The sequence below is a fragment of the Anomalospiza imberbis genome, chromosome 11, assembly GCF_031753505.1.
Source record: "Anomalospiza imberbis isolate Cuckoo-Finch-1a 21T00152 chromosome 11, ASM3175350v1, whole genome shotgun sequence".
Lineage (NCBI taxonomy): Eukaryota > Metazoa > Chordata > Aves > Passeriformes > Viduidae > Anomalospiza > Anomalospiza imberbis.
Genome location: NC_089691.1, coordinates 11,802,540 through 11,822,261, shown reverse-complemented (window position 1 = coordinate 11,822,261; position 19,722 = coordinate 11,802,540). Strand labels below are relative to the sequence as shown.

At 42.5% G+C, this 19,722-nt stretch overlaps 2 protein-coding genes across 4 annotated transcripts in view; one reads left to right on the top strand and one right to left on the bottom strand.

Annotated features, from left to right (window-relative positions):
* MGLL (monoglyceride lipase) overlaps positions 1-19,722 on the bottom strand; it is a 102,887-nt gene that overhangs the window by 70,039 nt on the left and 13,126 nt on the right. The window contains exon 1 of one of the 2 annotated variants that reach the window (XM_068201944.1): positions 9,748-9,773. The exons of the other annotated variant lie outside the window; for it this stretch is intronic. Within the exon in view, the coding sequence (XP_068058045.1) occupies positions 9,748-9,760 (13 nt within the window). The 5' untranslated portion in view covers positions 9,761-9,773. Of the gene's footprint in view, positions 1-9,747; positions 9,774-19,722 lie in introns of those variants that run through there. 2 annotated transcript variants of the gene reach the window in all.
* The window catches only part of KBTBD12 (kelch repeat and BTB domain containing 12), a 34,195-nt gene continuing 26,732 nt past the window's right edge, over positions 12,260-19,722 (top strand). Inside the window, exons 1-3 of one of the 2 annotated variants that reach the window (XM_068201940.1) lie at positions 12,260-12,873; positions 15,794-16,928; positions 17,858-18,128. In XM_068201940.1, coding sequence (XP_068058041.1) covers positions 15,859-16,928; positions 17,858-18,128 — 1,341 coding nt within the window. In that variant the 5' untranslated portion in view covers positions 12,260-12,873; positions 15,794-15,858. Of the gene's footprint in view, positions 12,874-15,163; positions 16,929-17,857; positions 18,129-19,722 lie in introns of those variants that run through there. The other variant, XM_068201939.1, reaches the window with a different exon arrangement.

The window sequence follows — 19,722 nt, the reverse complement described above, 5'->3', positions numbered from 1 at the left end:
TTTATACCTTCTAGTGCAGAAAAATGCACTCACTGGTTTTTCTCCTAGGCTGAATTAATGGATGTGGTAATTGACCCAGGGGTACACAGAAAGAAGAAGTCAAATGAGAAGCATTGCAGTGAAAAATGGGACAAAGCATCCCAAAGTATCTCCTATGTAAGATGGCAATGCTTCTTGGACAATCTCAGGACATGAAGGGATGGTGACCAGACCCTTGTGTGCTTTAGAGATGTGTCTTCAATCCCCAAGGTCATCAACACCTGTCATCTGATCTTATTGTAAAATTAGTAGCATGTACTGTTAATAACATCAGAAGTTACAGTATCTGAGAGTTTGCTCCCCAGACTTCATCCTGTTTCCTCCAACACAAGTTATCCATTGTATCTTGGCTACAGTCTGGCTCTCGTGTAGCAAAGGTATCTGTGATTTTGTTTGTGCTGTGGAGTCAGTGGCATCTGCAGCTGCTGTGGACTCATAAGGTCACTTCATACTCCTGTTGGAAACCCGTTGGAGGGGACTCCTGAACTCTTGCAGATGGGAACCTTCCAGCCCACAGTACTATGCTCTGACACCAGCACGTGTTTATTTTCACTTTTTCAGGTACATTACTAAACCTTCTCTGGAGTTACAGTAAGTTTTTTAATGGAAACTGAGGTTTGGAGATGCTATGCTTTCAGATACAAGAGGAAGGAGAGCTCCTGGATGGAGATATCTACATGAAGCTTCATCATTCCTAGACTTTGGGAGGTTTGAGGAAGAGGACAACAGAGAGGAGGCTGCAACATTCAGCTCTTAAGCTGGAGAGTCTCTCTTTCCCTCCCGTGCTACGAAATGTGTACAAGAAGCACCGACCAACACATGTAGCCTCAGTCACATCCCAAGACCTCTGCCTAGTACCTCAGAACTTGCAGGGATGGCATTACAGCAGCAGCTATGCTGAGGTTTAAAACAAGGATAAATTCCTAGCCTTTAGTTTTGTGGGGCTCAGTCTGAAGTGAGACAGGGTTGAGACCAAGCCAGTGATGTCTGTTGGAGCCCAAAGCCCCGCTCTGCAGCCAGCCAGACACATTCCCCAGACTGCACCCGGCAGTGCAGATCTCTGCTGTGGCTCATCTGCCTCCTCCTCTGTGCCCAGTTTCAAATCTCTTCAGCAATATGTTCTGTAACAATTAAGGATTTCTGGGGCAACTCCATTAAGATCAGAAAGATATCCTTCTGCTTTGAAATATGTGAGCATTAATGATCCATTCAGCACAGCACCCCTTGGCCAGTCATATCTCTCTGATGATCAAATATATTTTTAATTATCAATCTATCTGAGGGGATTTTTTTCACTAGACAATATCCATCAGTATTGTAAGAGCCATTTGGAGTGATGCAGAGAATTTGGCAGCAAGATAGGGAACATTTGGGCTTTCAACACTTAGGAACATATGGAAAGAGGTTTGGAAGATTGCCACATGGGATGTAGCTTGGAAGATGCTACATTTCTTCATCCTTCTTTTTCCTGAACAGAAATAGAAGAAATTTTACTTTTTTTTGAAGGATCCTAATTCCTGTTTATTTTCTATGCTGCTCTAGGATAAAACACTATGGTCAGCTGCAAGATTTGAACAAAATCAGCTGCATGTTTATGGGCAACTGTAGGTGGGCAATTAAAAGGGTGGTGACATTGCAGACCTTTCCAAGTTTTTACCTCCCAATTCAAGAGAACCCGCAGAGGTGAACTCACAAAGCTGCAGCTGGTGACTCGGATCGCGGGGTGAAGGAGGGGATGTGGTGCCCAGCCTGTCAGGATGTGCACCATTTACTGAGGGCTGTGAGGGTAAGGTCCTACTGGTGGTCCTTCCTTCATGCTCCTGCTGGGACCATCTGTCTCCCAGTCACCCTGAAACCCAGGGTTGAACAGACAGTCCAGGCTGTCTGTGTGTCTCTGGTACAGAGTTTCACCATGTGGCTTGGAGCACTACATTACAAATCCCAGTCACCTTTGGGACAGCTTGGGAATGGGAGAGAGGAACTTCCTCCAGCTCAGCACTCAGGACTGGATGTGTATGAACCAATATCATCTTCATATCACTTTAGGGACAAATGCTTCAAGCCCATGATGGGAGTACTCTGTGTCTCTCAGAGTTATTGCCTCTGCTTGTCAGAAGAACAATGCTTTTTTTCTAATTTTTTAATTTTTTTTTTTGGTGTTTCCATTGTGTCCCAGGTTGGGGGGCTGCAGCAAATGCAGAATTTATTGGAATACACAAACATGTATTTGCACAATTGGCGAGTGGGCCCTGCAGCTTAGTAAATGCTAATTAATCTCTCAGACTGCTAGGAAATCATAATTGTCCCAGTTCAGCAATGAGAGACAAAGACCTAAGAGAGTGGCAGGGGCTTATACTGAGTGACAGAGTCAGAGCAGACAGAATTGCAGGCTTCTTTGGTGTTCTGAACAGTAAACCACCCAAATTCAGATGCAAGACTGCATCTGAAGAGCAGAATGGAGGCACCTGGGGATTTTCCCTTGATCCCTATCTCCATGAGCTCAGCTCAGGGCAGGCTGCAGCTCTCATCCCACCTGACTGCTCAGATTTCCTTTCCTTGAGAAATAAGAGCAATAGAGACTGCAGCAGGGAGCTGGAAACCAGCCTGACTATGCAATCACTCCTGGGAACTGGGAAGCACTCTCAGACACCCTTCTTTTGGTTATAGGCTGAGTGTTTATTGTCCACAAATTCATTGCAGCTTTTTATCTTGCATTTTTCTGTGAGAGTTCGTTTCAACACTTGCAGCCAAATAATGACTAGACAGGGCAAGTTCCTGTTATCCCATTAGCATCACTAAGATATCTCTAGCTGAGGTGAAGGCTAGGAAGATGACATCCAGGATCAGGAAGAGAGCATGGAGGGATTGGTGACAAAAGCACAGGAAGAAGAATCTCCACCAAAGGTATTCAAAGACCTGTAGCAATATCTTGACTATGTGATCAGCTTTGAGGACTGACCACATAAGTCAGAAGAGCAAAAAAGATAGGCAAATCCCTAAATCATGTGGATGGGATTTGTTTTAGAATGAAATCTCTGCCTTTCTGAATAAAACATGGAAAAGATCGTGTGAGCTTCAAGTATATTTTAAACCATATATACAGCGACTGCACATTTCTGAGCCAGCTACCATTTGATTCAGAATGTTTTAATATTTTACTTCTTCTCACAGAGCACACCTTGATGGACATTAGTTATTCCTATTTTCTGTGGCCATAATAACCCCAAGTTCTGCTGTTCTGAAGATGCATTTCCCTTACTGAGATTCAGTTTTGATGTCAATTTGGAAATCTTTTGACTCTAACACAGTTACATCCATAATTTTCTTGGAGAGATTAAGGAGCATTAAAACTAATGTATGGACCAACCTTTCCTAAAACCCCTTCCGGTTACATGCTTCTTTGCATCTCCATTCCCATCTCGACTGATGTAAAAGGAGAGAAATGACTCTCCTATCAGCCTGTTCCTGCTGTCTGATTAGCTGGCAGCTATCACAGCTCTTCTTTTGCTCTGTTACAGTTTCATTTCCAGAGGAAAAAGCCCTGATGAATATTGAGCCTCAGGATTGTGGCACCACTGCAAATTAAATGAAGCTTCTGTTTATACCAAAGGGCCGGCAGTACCTCCTTAATCAGGCTGCCTGTTCTTTGGAAATCAGCAGATATTTTGCCTAAAAGCACCCAGCAGTGCAGTGTAACTCAGTAATAACTGTTTATTGGGGCTCAAGAGGGAAACCCCAGAAGAAAAACTGTAGGTGCAGTTAGAAGCACCGGTGAGTGGTTGCCTTTGGGGAGTTTCTTTTGTCTTTTGTTTTAAGATTGCCTGAACTTGATGGAGGCTCTTTCATTTAAAAGACAGAAAGACCTACAAATTAAGCAACATCTAGCTCCTAATGTGTGAAACTGCAATTTGCATACATCATGGCAGCTGCTGAGTTGGTCCTTATTACCTCTGCTGGAGTGTTAATTTAACCACAACTTTATCATTAATTTAAATGGAAAAGCAGCGGGTTGCTGGCATGCCACATTATCTGTCAGGCAACCTGGGAATCAGTTGACAGAGCCAGAAAGAGATTTCAATTCAGAGGGGCTGCAGGGTGCTGCCTCCCCGACCTGTGGTCACAGACAAGCTCCAGATTGCCCTTGGCCTGCTCTAAAGGTCAACACTAAACCCAAGGAAAAAACCCCAAATCAATATAGTATCTGGTCTGTCATAAGAGAATAGATAACACAGTCAAACCTAAAATCTCTGTATTTCTGGTTTTTTTGTCCCTCTGTACCCAAACTGGCACTGTTTATACAGATATGATAACCAAAACATCATTACTGGTTCTGACAACAAATGGTTTGTAGAGCAGCCACTGTAATGTGGTCCAGACCCACCCTGAGGGCTGAAGGCACTCGGGCTCTCTGCCCAGGCAGGAGATGCCAAAGCTGCCCACGCAGGACGTGCTGGGAGCAGGGAGCAGCTGTGTCATGAACGGTGCCGGTGCCTGGAGGCACCCCCACACTCAGCTGATGCCACATGGATGAACAAACACACCAGAACCACTCATGTGGGACGTAAAGCAAACGTCAGGTACCAGTTGCCAAACCAGAGGCTGCCTCGCTCTCCAGGAAAAGAGGCTGAGGAGCCCCAAGGATCTGCTGAGATGGGAGATGAGAAAAGCAGTGTTCATGCTGGGGAGCCACCCATGGGCACAGAGTCACCAAGTCTCCTCTCTCAAGCCATGATGATGTGCCACATTTAGTGACACAACTGTGTATTTTTCAATAGAGAGTGAGGTTCTGCTCTGAACCATGGCAAGAGCGACCGAGGAGATGAGTTCAGAACCTCGGTTGTGATGTTTCAGTGGCAGTAAAGAAAAACCATGTCCTGATGTCTGCCAGAGTTTAACTGAGCTGATGTAGGTCTCCTCTGAAATTCAGCTAGAACTGACCGTGACTCATGGTCCTGCTCGTGGCAAACCAGAGCAAAGCGTCACCCATGGTCACTTCGTGTGCACCTTCCCACCAGAACAGGTGGCCTGCTTTCAGGTGAAGTGCAAACATTGTGTAGCTCTTCTCAAAGTCTGGACTGTGATAAAAACACACTTGGAAACTGGTCAGACTTTCTCCTAAAAAAAGGGCTATTTTTCCAATAAGTGAATCACTAAGAGTTGAGATTTAGAAAGGAATGTCTTTGCTCATGCAGCACCAGCATGTACTGTATGACTGGTGTTATGCAGACACTGTTCTGAAACATTAAATTCAACACATATTTCATAAACACAGCTAAATTTGCATTAAACGTGCCTTTTCTGTCTCTGATGCCTAGTCCTTCACGTTGTTTTAAAATACACTGTGCTAAAAGATCACACATTTATTGAATTATCACAGATATTCTTCCCTTGGTATTAGCTTAACAAAGTTCAGGAAAAACTTGTCCTCGCCCACATCTCAGCCATTCATTTTTATAATAAAAATCACCATGACAACAGATAATGATATCAGAATGAAAAGATTATTACTTAATTGCATGAAGAAGGTGAAAACAGGCTTGGCTTACAGCAGAGAAATATTTTAATTCTAATAAAAATATGGGGGGCACACACTCAATTTGTGACATCATGAAGTGCTGCTGAGAGCTGCCCAGGGGTTGCCCCACAGCATGACGGGGTGTCCCAGTTAATTCAGTGAAGTGCAAGAGAAATACTCATAATTTCATGAGCAATAAAGATAAATTTTCCTTAAAAGTGCAAGTGTTTTTGTAAAACAGGCTAATTATAGAAATTATCAGAAGAAATGCACCCATAAAGGAAACATGATTATTATTTAGGTAGTGGACTGGTTTCATATAAATAAATTAACTACATAAATGCTCCATTGTTAACCAGCACCATGCTATAAATTGCTCCAAGTTAGAGGAGAAAAGGACAATTTACAGGGTATGGTCCATTTTTATCACAGCTGTGGCATTTCATCAGCACACTGTTCTATCTTGGCTTCTGTGAGAGCTGTGGTATCAGACTGGGTATTTTTATTTCTAAGATAAATCTGAACTTTTAATAAGAACAATCTGGGAGTTTAGACAATATATATCTTTGTAATCTGGTCTATTGAATTCTCTGAGAAGAATGAACTTTAATCACTGGGATTTTTTCCTCTAGTTTTGTTCACAAATGCTAAGAAATATGCTTTTAAAATAATATACTTTAAATTTTCCTCTAAACCCCACAAACTGCTATTAGCTGCACACTTTCTCTATGGCTTTTAGAAAAACTCTGTAATAAAATCATCAGAATAAAAATCTAGATAAGGAAATACATTTTGTTTTCAATTTTCTCAAAAGTTATTATGATCAATCAACCAATTAGCATGGTGAATAAATAAATTAATGCTATTTAAAAAAGAACATTCTGAAAACCCCACAATGCCTTTCTCAACTGAAAGTATTGGCTCAACATTAATCAATTTTATAACCCTAAATTCTGCTTAATCTTTTTTCCATCTTTGCTTAAACATATGGAAATAAAAATTGTGTATTATGGCCCTCTCTATTACTCTTTAATTTTCAGAGTCCAAGATGTACATCAGTGCAGCCCCACTATTCTGGACCAATTTAGTTCATCTGTTTCTGATCTATACCAGCACAAACAAGAAGATAGCCATAAAATATACAGATAATTCAATTTGGTCAGCAGTCCTTCTTTTGTGTACACCTTCAGCCCTTGGCAATCTCGCAGAAGGGCAGGAGGATCAGTTTGGGAAAATTTCTGCCAGCTATGGAGACAGTGGCCTTGGTTTTGGGAATGACTTGGATAGGGTCAGCAAGCAACAGCATCTGCTGGGGTTGGGTTCCCACACCTCAGAGGTAGGTGGGTGCTCCTCTGCTGGAACTGCTCCAGCCACCCAGGAACAGCTGCCATCCAGAGATATTCCTGCTTCTGTGCAAGGTCTGTGGGGGACAAAATTCCTGAAGTGGTCACCAACAGCAACTGCAGCTGCACCACCCCAAGGAAGAGTCTGATGCTCCCTAGCACAGTGCCTGGCAGGCAGCACATGGACAGGGGTGAGGAGAACAGCACCGGTGCCTGTCGGCTGCGTCCTAATGTGCCCCTGTGCCTGACATTGGAGCAGCTCCTCATCCCGGCCAGGAGCCCAGCGCAGGGCTATTTATAGCCCTGGCACCTCACTGTTACCAGGAGCTCTGTGTGCTGGGTGAGAGCTCTGCTTCCCTCTCCCATGCACTCTCAGAGGCCCTTGCTGCTCCCAGCGTCGAAAAGGTACTTTTAAATCCCACCCCCACGTGGAACAGGAAAGGGAAGGGTGTTTGGTGTTGGGACAGATGGGCAATGTGGAAGCTTGCTTTGGGTTGCTGGGTGCATGGGAAACTTGCAGGCAGGGACACCTGGATGTTTGTCTTGGGGAATCCTTAAAGGTACTACAGAGGAGCATAAACACGGGGCCAGCTGCAAGGCAGCAACAGGGGGAGGAGGCTGTAGGACCCACTGCTGCTGCCAAAACTGAGCCCTCTCAGTTCCTTACAGTGCCTGCTGTCTAGTTCATAAAGGACTTGTAAGAGATTCATTACAAAATTAGGACAGGAACCATCGATCGGCATCAAACTTGGGGTCTGTTTGCAGCTATATGGAGTTTGTCAGCAGTGTGGAAACAGGATCAGCCAGTGGATGCAGGAATTTCAGTGCCTGATGTCTGTGCACGGTGGGGAGATTTGAATACTCCACAAACCTGCAAACATCTGGACTTGCTTCCAGATAGGAAGCTCAGAGAAACTCTTGCCTCTTCCATCAGGGTATCTGTATGTGCCTGGGACTGATCGCTGCCAAAGGGATGAACATTTTCAATATGAAGGTTCAGTGGGGATTGCAGATTTAGGAGATATTGAATGCGTGTGTCAGTGAAGGGGCCATTTTGGAGGCAGTGGTGTGTTGCTGCCATGGGTTGCTCCAAATTTTCCCTTCTGTGAATATGTATATACCCACGTATTTGCTTGGTAGTGATTGAAATTGGAACTGGAGAAATTCAGTGGTTATTTTGGATTCAAACAGTAACTAATGGAATCCTGACATCGAGTTATAAGGCTTTACAATTTGCACCTTATTACAATCTCACTGCTGAATGACAGATTAATAAAGTTTTTACATACCAGCATTTGCTCACCAGAGGGGTGCATGCTCCAGAGTTATGTAAATATTAGCAGAGTTCAAAATCTTTTGTAAAAATGCAAAGAGGGCCTAGTTTGCACAGTTATTAAATTATGTTTCTTTTAATTGTGAGGCAGTACTGTTTATATGACATGATATAACTGTTCTGGAAAGTGTGCCTTTCCTATACTAGCCAGTATATTTAGAGAAATGCAAAAAGAGAAACTCCTAAGGCCCTTGTCAGGCTGCCTAAAGAGCTACTGAAATGCATTTTAGAAATACATTTTCCTTCTGCTGGCATCTGTCATTGTAAAAAACTTGTGCATCCTCCTTCTCTGAATGAGCACTTTGCCATTTCAGATAGTTTTTATATGCAAGAAAAATGATCTGCATATGTGAACTGTAAAAGAAATGGGCTTGGTATGTATATCTTTAGGTTTTATTCTTCTCATACAATTAATGCACATCATTGACTCAGACTGGGGTTTGTCCATAGGCATTTGTTTGTTAACAGAGCCACATCAATTTTCTACTTAAATTGTGGGATTCTTTTCACTGTCTTCACTGAGCTTTGAACCAGATTAAGTCAGGTGAAGGCACATTCGAGAAGATGGTCCATAGGGTCTTTCATTTCCAGCAGCTTTGATTTTTTTCATGAATCTGTAGCAGTTTAAAGAAAAAAAAATATGCCTGGTATTTGCTGAGATAGGATCAATATTAACCCGATCCCACATCTAGGCCTCTGAGTTGGCAGTACACAGAGCTTGAACTGTCAAATCTTCCCAGAATCATAAACTACCCAACGGCTTTGAAAACTGATCAAAGCATCTTCAGGTCTCCAATGGTCAATCATGCTCCCAAACACAGTTTTTTAAGCTTTGCAGACTGCTTAAAAAAATCTCTCTGGTAGGTACCCAGTTTTCTCCTAGTTCAGAGAACCTTGTTGAGTTCCATCTTATTTTTATTTTAAATTAAGAGCAATGCAATGAGAAGGAAAATGAAGCTTCTGCAGAAAGGCCAGGCTGTGAGTTGCAGTCTGAGTGGAGATGACTGCAGGCTGTGCTGGAGTGGGATCCTCGGAGCAGCAGGGATGCAAGGATGCGCACAGGGGAACACAGCAGTGCCGCTGCCTGAGTCTACAGAAGCAGCTCGCAGGTCAGCAGCCTGTGTCCCGGCACCGAGAGCCTCCTTCTGCACTACTTGCAGACTGTGACAAGCTGAGAAAGCTCCCACAGCCTGCCTGGCAGCACATCCCGGCAAGAACCGGCCTGTGCTCGCATCCAGTGAGAGCTCCGAGCGCCCTGAGCCAGGCTCCTCAGTAACAGAAACAAGGTGCCGCAGGGATGGAGGGAGAAAAATGGTTCAAGTCTCTGTCAGAAGGACTGTTAGACTTTATCCCATGTGGGCCAATGACGTCATTTGATTTGTAGTGCTAGTAGTTTCAAAACCTCAGAACTCCTCCTTCCCTGCCAGGAGTAAACCAGTTGCGATGACTGGACCGTGCCTGCGGTGGGGCTGTGCACCATGGGGTAGAGCCGTTAGAGCTGCAGGGCCCACGCTCACCGGAAGGCCCCATGGGCACGGCACAGCCGCAGACCAGGGCTGGAGCCCATGGAGGAGCGAGAGCCAGCGAGTGACTGTTGGAAGGGAGGCTGTGATTGGCTGAAGGGCGCGCGGACGGTGCATGAGCAGAAAGCTGATTGGCTGAAGGGCGCGCGGACGGTGCATGAGCAGAAAGCTGATTGGCTGAAGGATGCCCAGACGGTGTATGAGCGTGGAGCTGATTGGCTAAAGGATGCCCAGATGGTGTATGAGCAGGAAGCTGATTGGCTGAAGGATGTGCGGACAGTGTATGAGCAGGAAGCTGATTGGCTGAAGGACGTGCAGACGGTGTATGAGTGTGAAGCTGATTGGCTGAAGGAATGTGCAGACCATGTATGAGCAGGAAGCTGATTGGATGGTAGGACGCTTGGACAGCAGCACTGCTGCTGAGCCAGCCAATGGGCGCCTTCTTTCTGTTCAGTTCTGTTAGGTGTTGGTTTGGTTTCAGTTATGTCAGGTCAAAATTAAAGGTATAAAAAGGGGCCGATTTTTACAATAAAGCAATCTCCTTCGGATGCATAAGGGGGTCCATGTTGCTTCGTTCCCCACTACTACAGGGCTGATCCTGAGAGAACAAGAGGGCTGAGCAAGGAGGGTTCTTTCAATGACTTTAATAGAAGGTGATCCCATCATCTGGCAAATCTTTTAGAATTCCCTAAGCTATTTGAGGCTGAAGTTTCACCTTTAAAAGTGATGCAGACACTTCAGTTCCTACACTTCACAGTAAGCTGAAGCAGGAGCTGGGCTTTTAACGTAATTAGATGCCTTTGAAAGCCTGCAAATCCTAATTCTCTAAGTAACTGGCAACTGATTGAATATGGAAAACTTCCAGAAAGGTACCCTGGCTGCTGGTAGCTACAGTGATACTTGAAACACATCCATGCACTAAATGTATAATTGTTACAGAGAACCATCTTTTAGTGACACTTACCTGTATGCTTATATGAACATAAATTTCCTAAAAGAATTGGTTGTTGTCCAAATCTAATTGGAGATTCTTAATGTTCTGCCACAAGTCTGTATATTTTATCTGGACAGAATGGATTAAATTAATTCAAGAAATCATATCTGAGTCAAAGCAAGAAAGTAAGTATTCCCTGAAACTGTGAGTGACCTTTTCAGCACAGAGCTCCAGCCACAGACTAGAGATGCTTCCCAGTCTTACCACCAATAACTATCATTTGAATTGGCTTTTTCAACCAGCTGGACATCTAACTGATGTTGATTTAGTCTGTGGATTTCATCACAATTTGTCACATATGACCATATCATAGTCTTAAGACAAAGTATCTAATTTATCCCCTATTATCCCTGAAAAAAATGAAGAAAAATAGATTGGATTGACAGAATTTGTTCTTGATAAATAGGTGTCATAACTGCTTTTATCACCTTGCTACCCTCTAAATCCTTATAATTCAATCACATAACAATTTCTTCTGGCATCTTTCCAGGTGTCTGAATTAAGAGAATAATTCCTATTATCCTACAGATATAGGAATATCTATAATTCATTGGAAGGTTTCTTTATATATCTTATTATACTTGTTCCTTGTATCAAGATTAGCATTATTATTTGCCCTTTTTGAGCACTGTGGGATCTTCTGCACGGTTAAAATCTTGATTTTAAATGCCAGCACAGCCTTCATAATTGAACTCTGAGATTATAACATTATTATCATCTGGGTGCTGATTTCTGCCTCACTGTGGCTGTCAGCCAAATGTCATAATGCATACAATTAACAGATTTGCTTCTCAGCTTACTGATAACAAAGGAAGCACAAATAATTCATGGGCAGAGGCACTGGTTCTTTGATGTGATTGAACTCTGATCCTTTCAGCACCTGAAGGGAGGCCGGCTGAAGGCAGGGCAGCCTCATTAAGGCAAAGAAAAAGAAAAAAAAAAGCAGAGGGGGAAGAGGAGGATGCAGGAGGTGCCCCCCACGCTGGGTGCTGTGACCTCTGCTGGGCCAGGTCCTGCGGCTCCCACCCTCCCACCATGACACGGAAACAGGAGATTCCTTGGGAAAAGACAAAAAAAATCTATGTCCCAGACAAAAAATACAGACAAAATAATGTCTCTTATTAGAGGGTAGCTTTCTTTTTCCCCCCAGAGGTTGGGAGAAATTCCTGATGAGCTACTTCCATCTGGTTTACAGTCCCTTTGCACTGGGGCAGTTCAAAGAGCCTGCAGTGTAACTGAGAATTGAGGACAGCATTTATTTATAGTTTGATATTCTCATAAAAGCTGGAGAGCTGAGCTCACAGCAGTGTGCTTATTTATGTTTTAAACTGCTCATGCAGCATGCTACTGCCTCACAAAGTGTATGCAGGAGCTCCTGCATACCATTATGTGTGGCTCTTTGTAGGTTCATGGCACAAAGGAAAAAAAAGAAAAGGTAAAATTAGCCTAACTAAAATGGTTGATATAAAAATTAAAGTAGCAGAGAGAACCAGAGAAAAATTAATAGCCCAGCTCTCAAATAAAGTCGCATCCAATGGAGGTTTGCACCTGAATCCATTTTTCACAGTAAAAGAAAAAAGTATCCCAAAATTCTGAGTGAGGCATTAACTCTGATTTCAGCTCCTGGTGACATTATAAAGGATTTGAACCTTGCACTGGAAGTTTTATAGTGACAACTCAGCCTCTGACAAAATCTCAGAGCAGTGTCTCACTGCAAATTATATTTGCATCACACTTATCCTCTCTTTTACTATCAATGTACCATCTTTTTCCCTCTGTAACCCAGGGGGAAATCAAAGCAGCACTGTTTCATTATTACCCTTTAATAGTCTTTCCAGTGATATAAAGGAGAATATTAATATCCTTCCAATGACCTCACCTAAACACTGCTAAAAGCTAGGAGGGAAGTGACAAGTTTGCACCTAAAGCACAGGGATGAATTTCTGAAGTTAATGAAAGGATTTCACCCCTGGGTTTTAATCCTGTTTTCTTTTTAACCTTTTAGCTTCAGTTTCTTCAGCTGTAGAATGGAGAAAGTAGACTCACATGCAAGTCAACAGCACAATTTTGTTGAGTACAGTTCAGTCAGGAACTGGCAATGCTGACAAAGCACAGAGATAAAGAAGGTGTGTTCTGACAAGGAAAAGCGAATATTGTCTCCTGGCAAGAGTGAGGTATCCACACTCTTCCTACAGCTCTGCCTGGGGATGCAGCGTTGCTCTGCAGAGCCATGTGAGGTGGGTGAAGACAGGTTGGAGGGTTGCAGTGATCCTCCTGGAAGGTGCAGACTTTGCACAGGATGAGGTGATGGTGGGCATGGAGCAGGTCCAGGAGAAGGGGCCTGGCCCATCTCCTGCTCCCGGGCTGTGGGCAGTTCTGCTGCTGCTCCTGGGCAGGGCATCCAGAGCAGACCCAGCAGCTTTGGGGTGGCAGAGGAGACCACCTGCCCAGGGTGCAGATGGGCACTGCCCTTCATTGCCTGGGCAGTGGCTGTGGGACTTGCCCATCAGATTATTAATACCTCAAGTAGCACATTAATGGCATGAGCTATGTTTTTCCTCAACATTGCTGTTGCTGAGGCCTCACTTATCAAAGAGTAGAGGGGATGGCTGCCAGAGTGTTGTGCCAGATGTGCTGATCGCTGGTATGAGCACTTTAAAATTCACAAATCTAATGAACACTGATGAAGTGTTGCTCTTAAGAAAGCTAAATTAACAGTGAAAGAAAACTTAAAGGTGACCAGCAAAGGAAATGAAATCATAACTCAGTTCTACAGACAGCTTCTTCCTGATCTGTACAAAAGTCTGGGGGAAATGACGGTGATTAATTATCTCACTTGTTCTTTGCATTAAAAATACACATTTTGATCATTATGGAAAAGCTGGGGGATGCATGAAGTTTTGACATCTTAAAAGAGAAAGGAGAGAAGTTGATCATTTTGGAGGAAAAGTCATGATTAGTCAGATTGTGAAACAGGATTGGGGCTTGTTGGTGCTTACTAACACTTTCATAGAGCTGGAGATGAACAACCTGGTTCAGGACACTACATCTTCTTTAGGATGCCTGTGCTTATGGTCTTTGAGATGGTAAGCACAGTGTCTGAGATATAGGGAGGTTCCTTTATTAAAATGCAGTGAAGATAAAATATTACAAAATTATTAAATAGCACAAGGGGGAAACAATAAACTGTCTAATTATCATGTAGGATAAAAAAAAAAGAGAACATTTTCTATCTCGTGAAAGGCTTCTACTGACTGTAAAGACTGCTCCAGAGGTAGTCGATACAGGATTAAGACCCATGTTTTCCTCAAATGCAGTATTTCATTTCAAAGGAGACAGAGAAAAAAAAATCTAGATTTTGAAATACCATCTCTGTCTTTTTTGTACTAAACTTGCTGTTTTGATTGATTTTAGAGGTATCATAAGAAGAGCTCAGAGACTGGCCCACATCCAGATGTTAATGTTTAGTCTTCCAAATTCATTTTTAAAATCTAGTAATAACCCAGTTTCATTTCTTACATTTGTTGCTTCTGGTTCCATATTTGGAATATGGAAAGACTCAATCAAATCAAGGAAATGCCAATCTTCAGGCATGCTTGGCTTTTAAATTAGCACTCAAAGTGAGGAATCTACCTAACTGTAGAATGAGGACTAGTTCCAAAAACAACTCAACAGCTAAAAGAGTAGGTTTGAGTTTGGTGATATAGCTGTAGATTTCCTTTTCACCTGGGAAATAACTGTAATATTTTTAAAGATCTATCTACCTAAAATCTGCAGAAAAATCTGGATTCTTTGTAAAAATACCTTTAGAGGAATTTCAAGGAATTTAATATACTCATTTTTGTATGTTAATGCATGTTTCTTTAATGAAATGAAGAATTCTCTTTGTGCTGCCAGGATTTGAGAAAACCAATTCAATCTGTGATACAAGTGCTTGATCCTGCAAGTATTTAAGCTGCTGAGTAATGTTATTAATTTCAACAGTCTCATTAAGCACTTTGTAGCATGTTTACAGTGTGTTTCAAACATGGTTATACCACAGCTTTAGGACTTGTTCGTGTACTGGTGACTCATGACATGAGTCCTTCATGCATTTCTAAAACAGAACTGTCTCATTACCATATTACAGCCAAAAACTGTGATAAGGACTGGTATCCCTCAAGTGATGGTAAATGTCATTCTCCCACTGAAATTCTACACCTATACCTCACATTCTGCAGAAAGAGATTCATTAAAGGATCTGCTTTCAAAAAAAAAAAAAAAAACCAAAACCAAAAAAAAAACCCAACAACAAAAACAAACAAACAAAAAAAACCCACCAAAAACCAAACAGAAATGAGACCACAAATTTATCTTCCCCCCCCCACCCCCCCCCGTAAATAAAACTGGAGGGAGCATGTAAATAATTACAAAATGCCCCTTGAGCTTACAGTGAGTGGAACCAAAACTGTGACTCTGCAGCACATAAACATCCTGCTGAGAAGAAGGAGGACAGCTTGAAGCCTGGCCTCTATTTACTGAATTTATTTACTCTATTTACTTTATTTACTCCAAAGGAAACTGGTAGCTACTTTGTAGAAACCAGTGACCTATGCTTTGGTGTGGGAGAGAAAAGAATCTGGCCAGCTGGACCAAGTTGCTTCCTGCCACTTCACTAACAGTCTTTGGGGGTAAAAGCTGCCTCTACCCACAACACTACGTTGACTCTCTCAACTCAATTTTTATAGGCTCTGTATCAGGATCAGGGAAAAGAGGGAGAAGGCAGCTGAAAAAGGCAGGCTGTTTTGACGGAAGTCTGTAATAGTCTTTAAATAATCACAGAATTTGGGGGTAGGTATTGAATACTGAAGGTCATTTGAAGTGTTGATTTTTCTTATATTTTGTCTTGGAGGCCTTGAACCTGAGACCTCACCATAATTTTGCACCATTTTTATACCTTACTGATTCATATCACACCATACAGATTATTAACTGTAGGTAATTACAGCAATATTCACTTGCCCAATAGTTTGTTCTTATTGGACAATATCATGCTTCTATCTCTAGAAACATTCCCAATGAAGACCTTTAGTTCTGAGGATATTTAAAGAGAGGAAGTCTGGAGATCAACCATGGACCGCAAGGCTGAGGAGAAGAGAAAGCAGCGCCACAGCTTGACTTTATTGGAGCAAGTAAAGAGGATGAAGGAATGCACACAGATAATCGATGTGGTGCTGGTTGCAGAAGGTGAGAAATTCCCCTGCCATAAGGTGGTGCTGGCTGCCTTCAGTGCCTATTTCAGAGCCATGTTCACGTGTGGCCTGGCAGAGTGCACGCAGAGGGAGGTGGTGCTGCACGACATCTCTGCCGAGAGCGTGTCCGTGATCCTGCACTACATGTACAGCGCCGAGCTGCGCCTCAGCAGCCACAACGTGCAGACTGTCGCCCTCGCTGCCTTCTTCATGCAGATGGAAGAGGTTTGCAATATGTGTCAGAAGTACATGATGGACCATATGGATGCTTCCAACTGTGTGGGCATCTATTACTTTGCAAACCACATTGGGGCAGAAGATTTATGCGACCAAGCGAGGAAATACATGTATCAGCATTTTGCTGAGGTGAGCTTGCAGGAAGAAATACTAGAGATTGAGTTCCAGCAGCTGCTGACTCTCATCAAATCAGATGATCTGAATATTTCCAGGGAGGAGAGCATTCTGGACCTCGTCATTAGATGGGTCAAGCACAGCAGACAGTCACGTTCAGAACACCTTGTTGAGCTCCTCAAGCAAGTGAGACTGGTGCTTGTCAGCCCCTCTTTTCTTGTGGAAGCCCGAAAAAGGAACACAATTATTCTGTGCAATTCAGAATGCAACGATATGTTTGAGGAAGCACTGAAAACCATCCAACTGTCCAGCCACCCTTCTCTCAGCCTGCGATACGGCATGGAGACTACGGATCTCCTGCTCTGCATCGGCAACAACTCCCTCGGCATCAGGTCCAGGCATGGCAGTTATGCAGATGCCAGCTTTTGTTACGCTCCTGCAACACGAAAAACGTACTTCATTTCCTCCCCGAAGTATGGAGAGGGCTTGGGATGTGTTTGCACTGGTGTTGTCACTGAGAAAAATGATATCATTGTGGCAGGCGAGGCAAGTGCCGTCAAAATGTCTAGACAAAGGACCAGGAACATTGAAATTTATAGGTGTGTACCCTCTGTCAGAAATCCCTTAATTATTATAAAAAATTTAAATCTAAATAATGTTCCTGGGGACAAAAAAGAAAAAGAGACCATTACACAAAGTGTTTTTTACTTGATTTTTTTTTTCTTACAGATTTTGGCTACTTTGATCAATTTGTCACAACTTATTTTCACAGCTCTGAGTTATATACATACAACCAAATTCTTCTGAAAGAATGAGGAGTTACTCTTGTGGTATCTCTGAGTAAATGAGCTCAATTAGACCAATGCATGTAGGTTTTATATTCTCTTTACCCTAATCTCAGTATTTTCCTTGGATACTTCTTTTCTAGGTCATTAGCAGGGGCAAGTGAGCCAAGTGATGGTCCAATGAGCCCAGTAACACAGAGAAAACATGCTTCGTTGATGTTGAGGATAGTGCTTCATAGATTAAATGTAATGATAGATAGCTCAAAAACCTCATTCTGTTTTTACTCATATCCTTTTCAGATGCACACATTTTAAAGAAAACCAGACATTTCCTGGATTAAAGATCAAATTTTTAAATGGTGACAGCATTTTCAAATGCAAATGCCTACATTTGAGGAAATAAATTCATAGTGAGGCAGGTGAAGTGGCTTTCTTTTCAGCAATGTTGAGTTCTCACTGCTCCCACTAATTTCAGCAGAAATTGTGATTGAGCAGCACATGCAGAAATAAGTGACTTCTTACCTTAATTAGGGTAAAATATCTTTGAAAGGACACTGGATTTCTCATACTAAAAATGCTTGATCTTGAACATTGGGCTCGATTTTATGATTTCTCTGTGAAGGAGAGAGCTCCTCTTGTCATTGTACTGAATAAACACTGACAATTAAAGGGGGTAACATTTCCAAACAGGCTGATGGGACCTGGCTGAACCAGGGCATTTACAGCTGTGGGTTTTCCTACAGATACCACCCGCGAGGAAACCACTTTTGGCACAGTCTGTGCACCACTCAGCTCCGTGAGCTCTACGCACTGGGCACTGCCCACAACGACCTCTATGTAATAGGAGGGCAAATGAAAGAGAAAAATCAGTACCTGGTCACAAACTGTGTGGAGAAGTATTCCATGGAGCAAGGCACCTGGAGAAGCACGGCACCTCTGCCAGTACCACTGGCCTGCCACGTGGTGGTGACAGTGAAGGACAAGCTGTACGTGCTGGGTGGATGGACACCACAGGTTGAGAATTGTGCCCATTTACTTTGTTTGCTTTGTGCACTAACAAGTACTGTTGTGTAATTTTACAGTGCTTCTTTTCATGGGAAAATTCATCAGTGATAACAGAAGAATAAGTTGCTCACATTCCTCTGATTAAACATATTCTGTAGGAAAACCAAACAGGGTGAAGAAGAATAATATCCATCTATGCCATCCTCAATGTAAATACCAACTTCAGGAAGGGCAGTTTTTATTCACAGAGATGTGGAAAGTGGGCTAGAGTTTAAAATACATCTCCTTTGTCATTATAGGTTCCATCCTTATATTCCTTATTTACCATCCTCTTAATTTTTCTAGATATAATAAATAATGGCATTTAATCATACAGGGACCCTTAACTGTGCCCTGTCTTCAAAAAGCATGTACACAGGTACACTTCAGGGACAGATTTATAAATGACATTTAAAGTTCACCTTGATTCCTCAGGAAGCTTTCTTGGTTAACTAGAGTTAATTTATTTCATTTTCATTACATTACCTTTTAAATGAAAAGTCAGAGCATTCTCTGGGAAACAAAGTCCTTTAGCAAATCCATTTATTTATTTCTGTTGCATTGCTTGGCCATGTAAAGTTTTTACAGGGATTTTCAGCAGGGCCACGGATACATGTTCAGTAGTACAGGGATTATACAGAGCTATACTACAAGGAAGATGGATGTCAAGGACACTGCTCACTCTCTCCAGTTACTCCCAGTGCAAAATATCTTTTTTTCAGAGTCTAGCCCATTTTCATTTATTGTTTGGTGAATTTCAAAATTGAGTGCTCAGGAAAAAACTCCACATTCACTTGACAATGAAGAGGAGCATCTGTAATCCTCATTGCAATATGCTCAGACTGTCATCACAACTCAGTGGTTTCTGTCCTCTTGAAATAAATCACTGTTTAAAGTATTTAAAAGTGAGATGCAGTCAGCTAACAAGACTTCCACCTCTTTTAATATTTTGAGTCCGAGTGTCCGCAAGAAGACAACAGAAAGATCAGAGAGTATTTCTGATACAGAAACAACTGTGCAAGGGTATCTCATATGTAAAGACACTTCATGTAGAAACAATCTGTCTGTAAAAAAAACTTGAACTGAAAGATATGTCATATAACAAAGATAGATGTTGAAGTCAGGCAACCAGCTTTGTGAAGCTTTTTTCCAGAACAGATTGTGAGAGGGAAAAGTGACTTAGAAGCACAAGTCAGGAATATTGAGCCAAGAATAATTTTTTAAACCCACCTAAAGTGGATACCTGCCTACCAGTACTATCAGTAACAATGCATGGGTGTCTGAGTTTATATAGAAATAGGTTTGAGATGAGCAGATTAACAGCAGTTGATCAAATCTCACAGCTTTGTAAGATTATGGTGTACCTGCACAGACCAGAATAAATTGGCTAAAGTACTCAAAAAAGTGCTTTAAGACCAGCACTACAGAATGCTGAATTCTTCTGGTACCATCCATCTTCCCCCTGTCAGATGCAGTGATTGCATGTGTGGGGTTACCACAGCTGCACTGGGAAAGCCAATGAGCTGGCCAAGCCAGGGGCTGTCCCTGTGCTGGAGCAGCACTG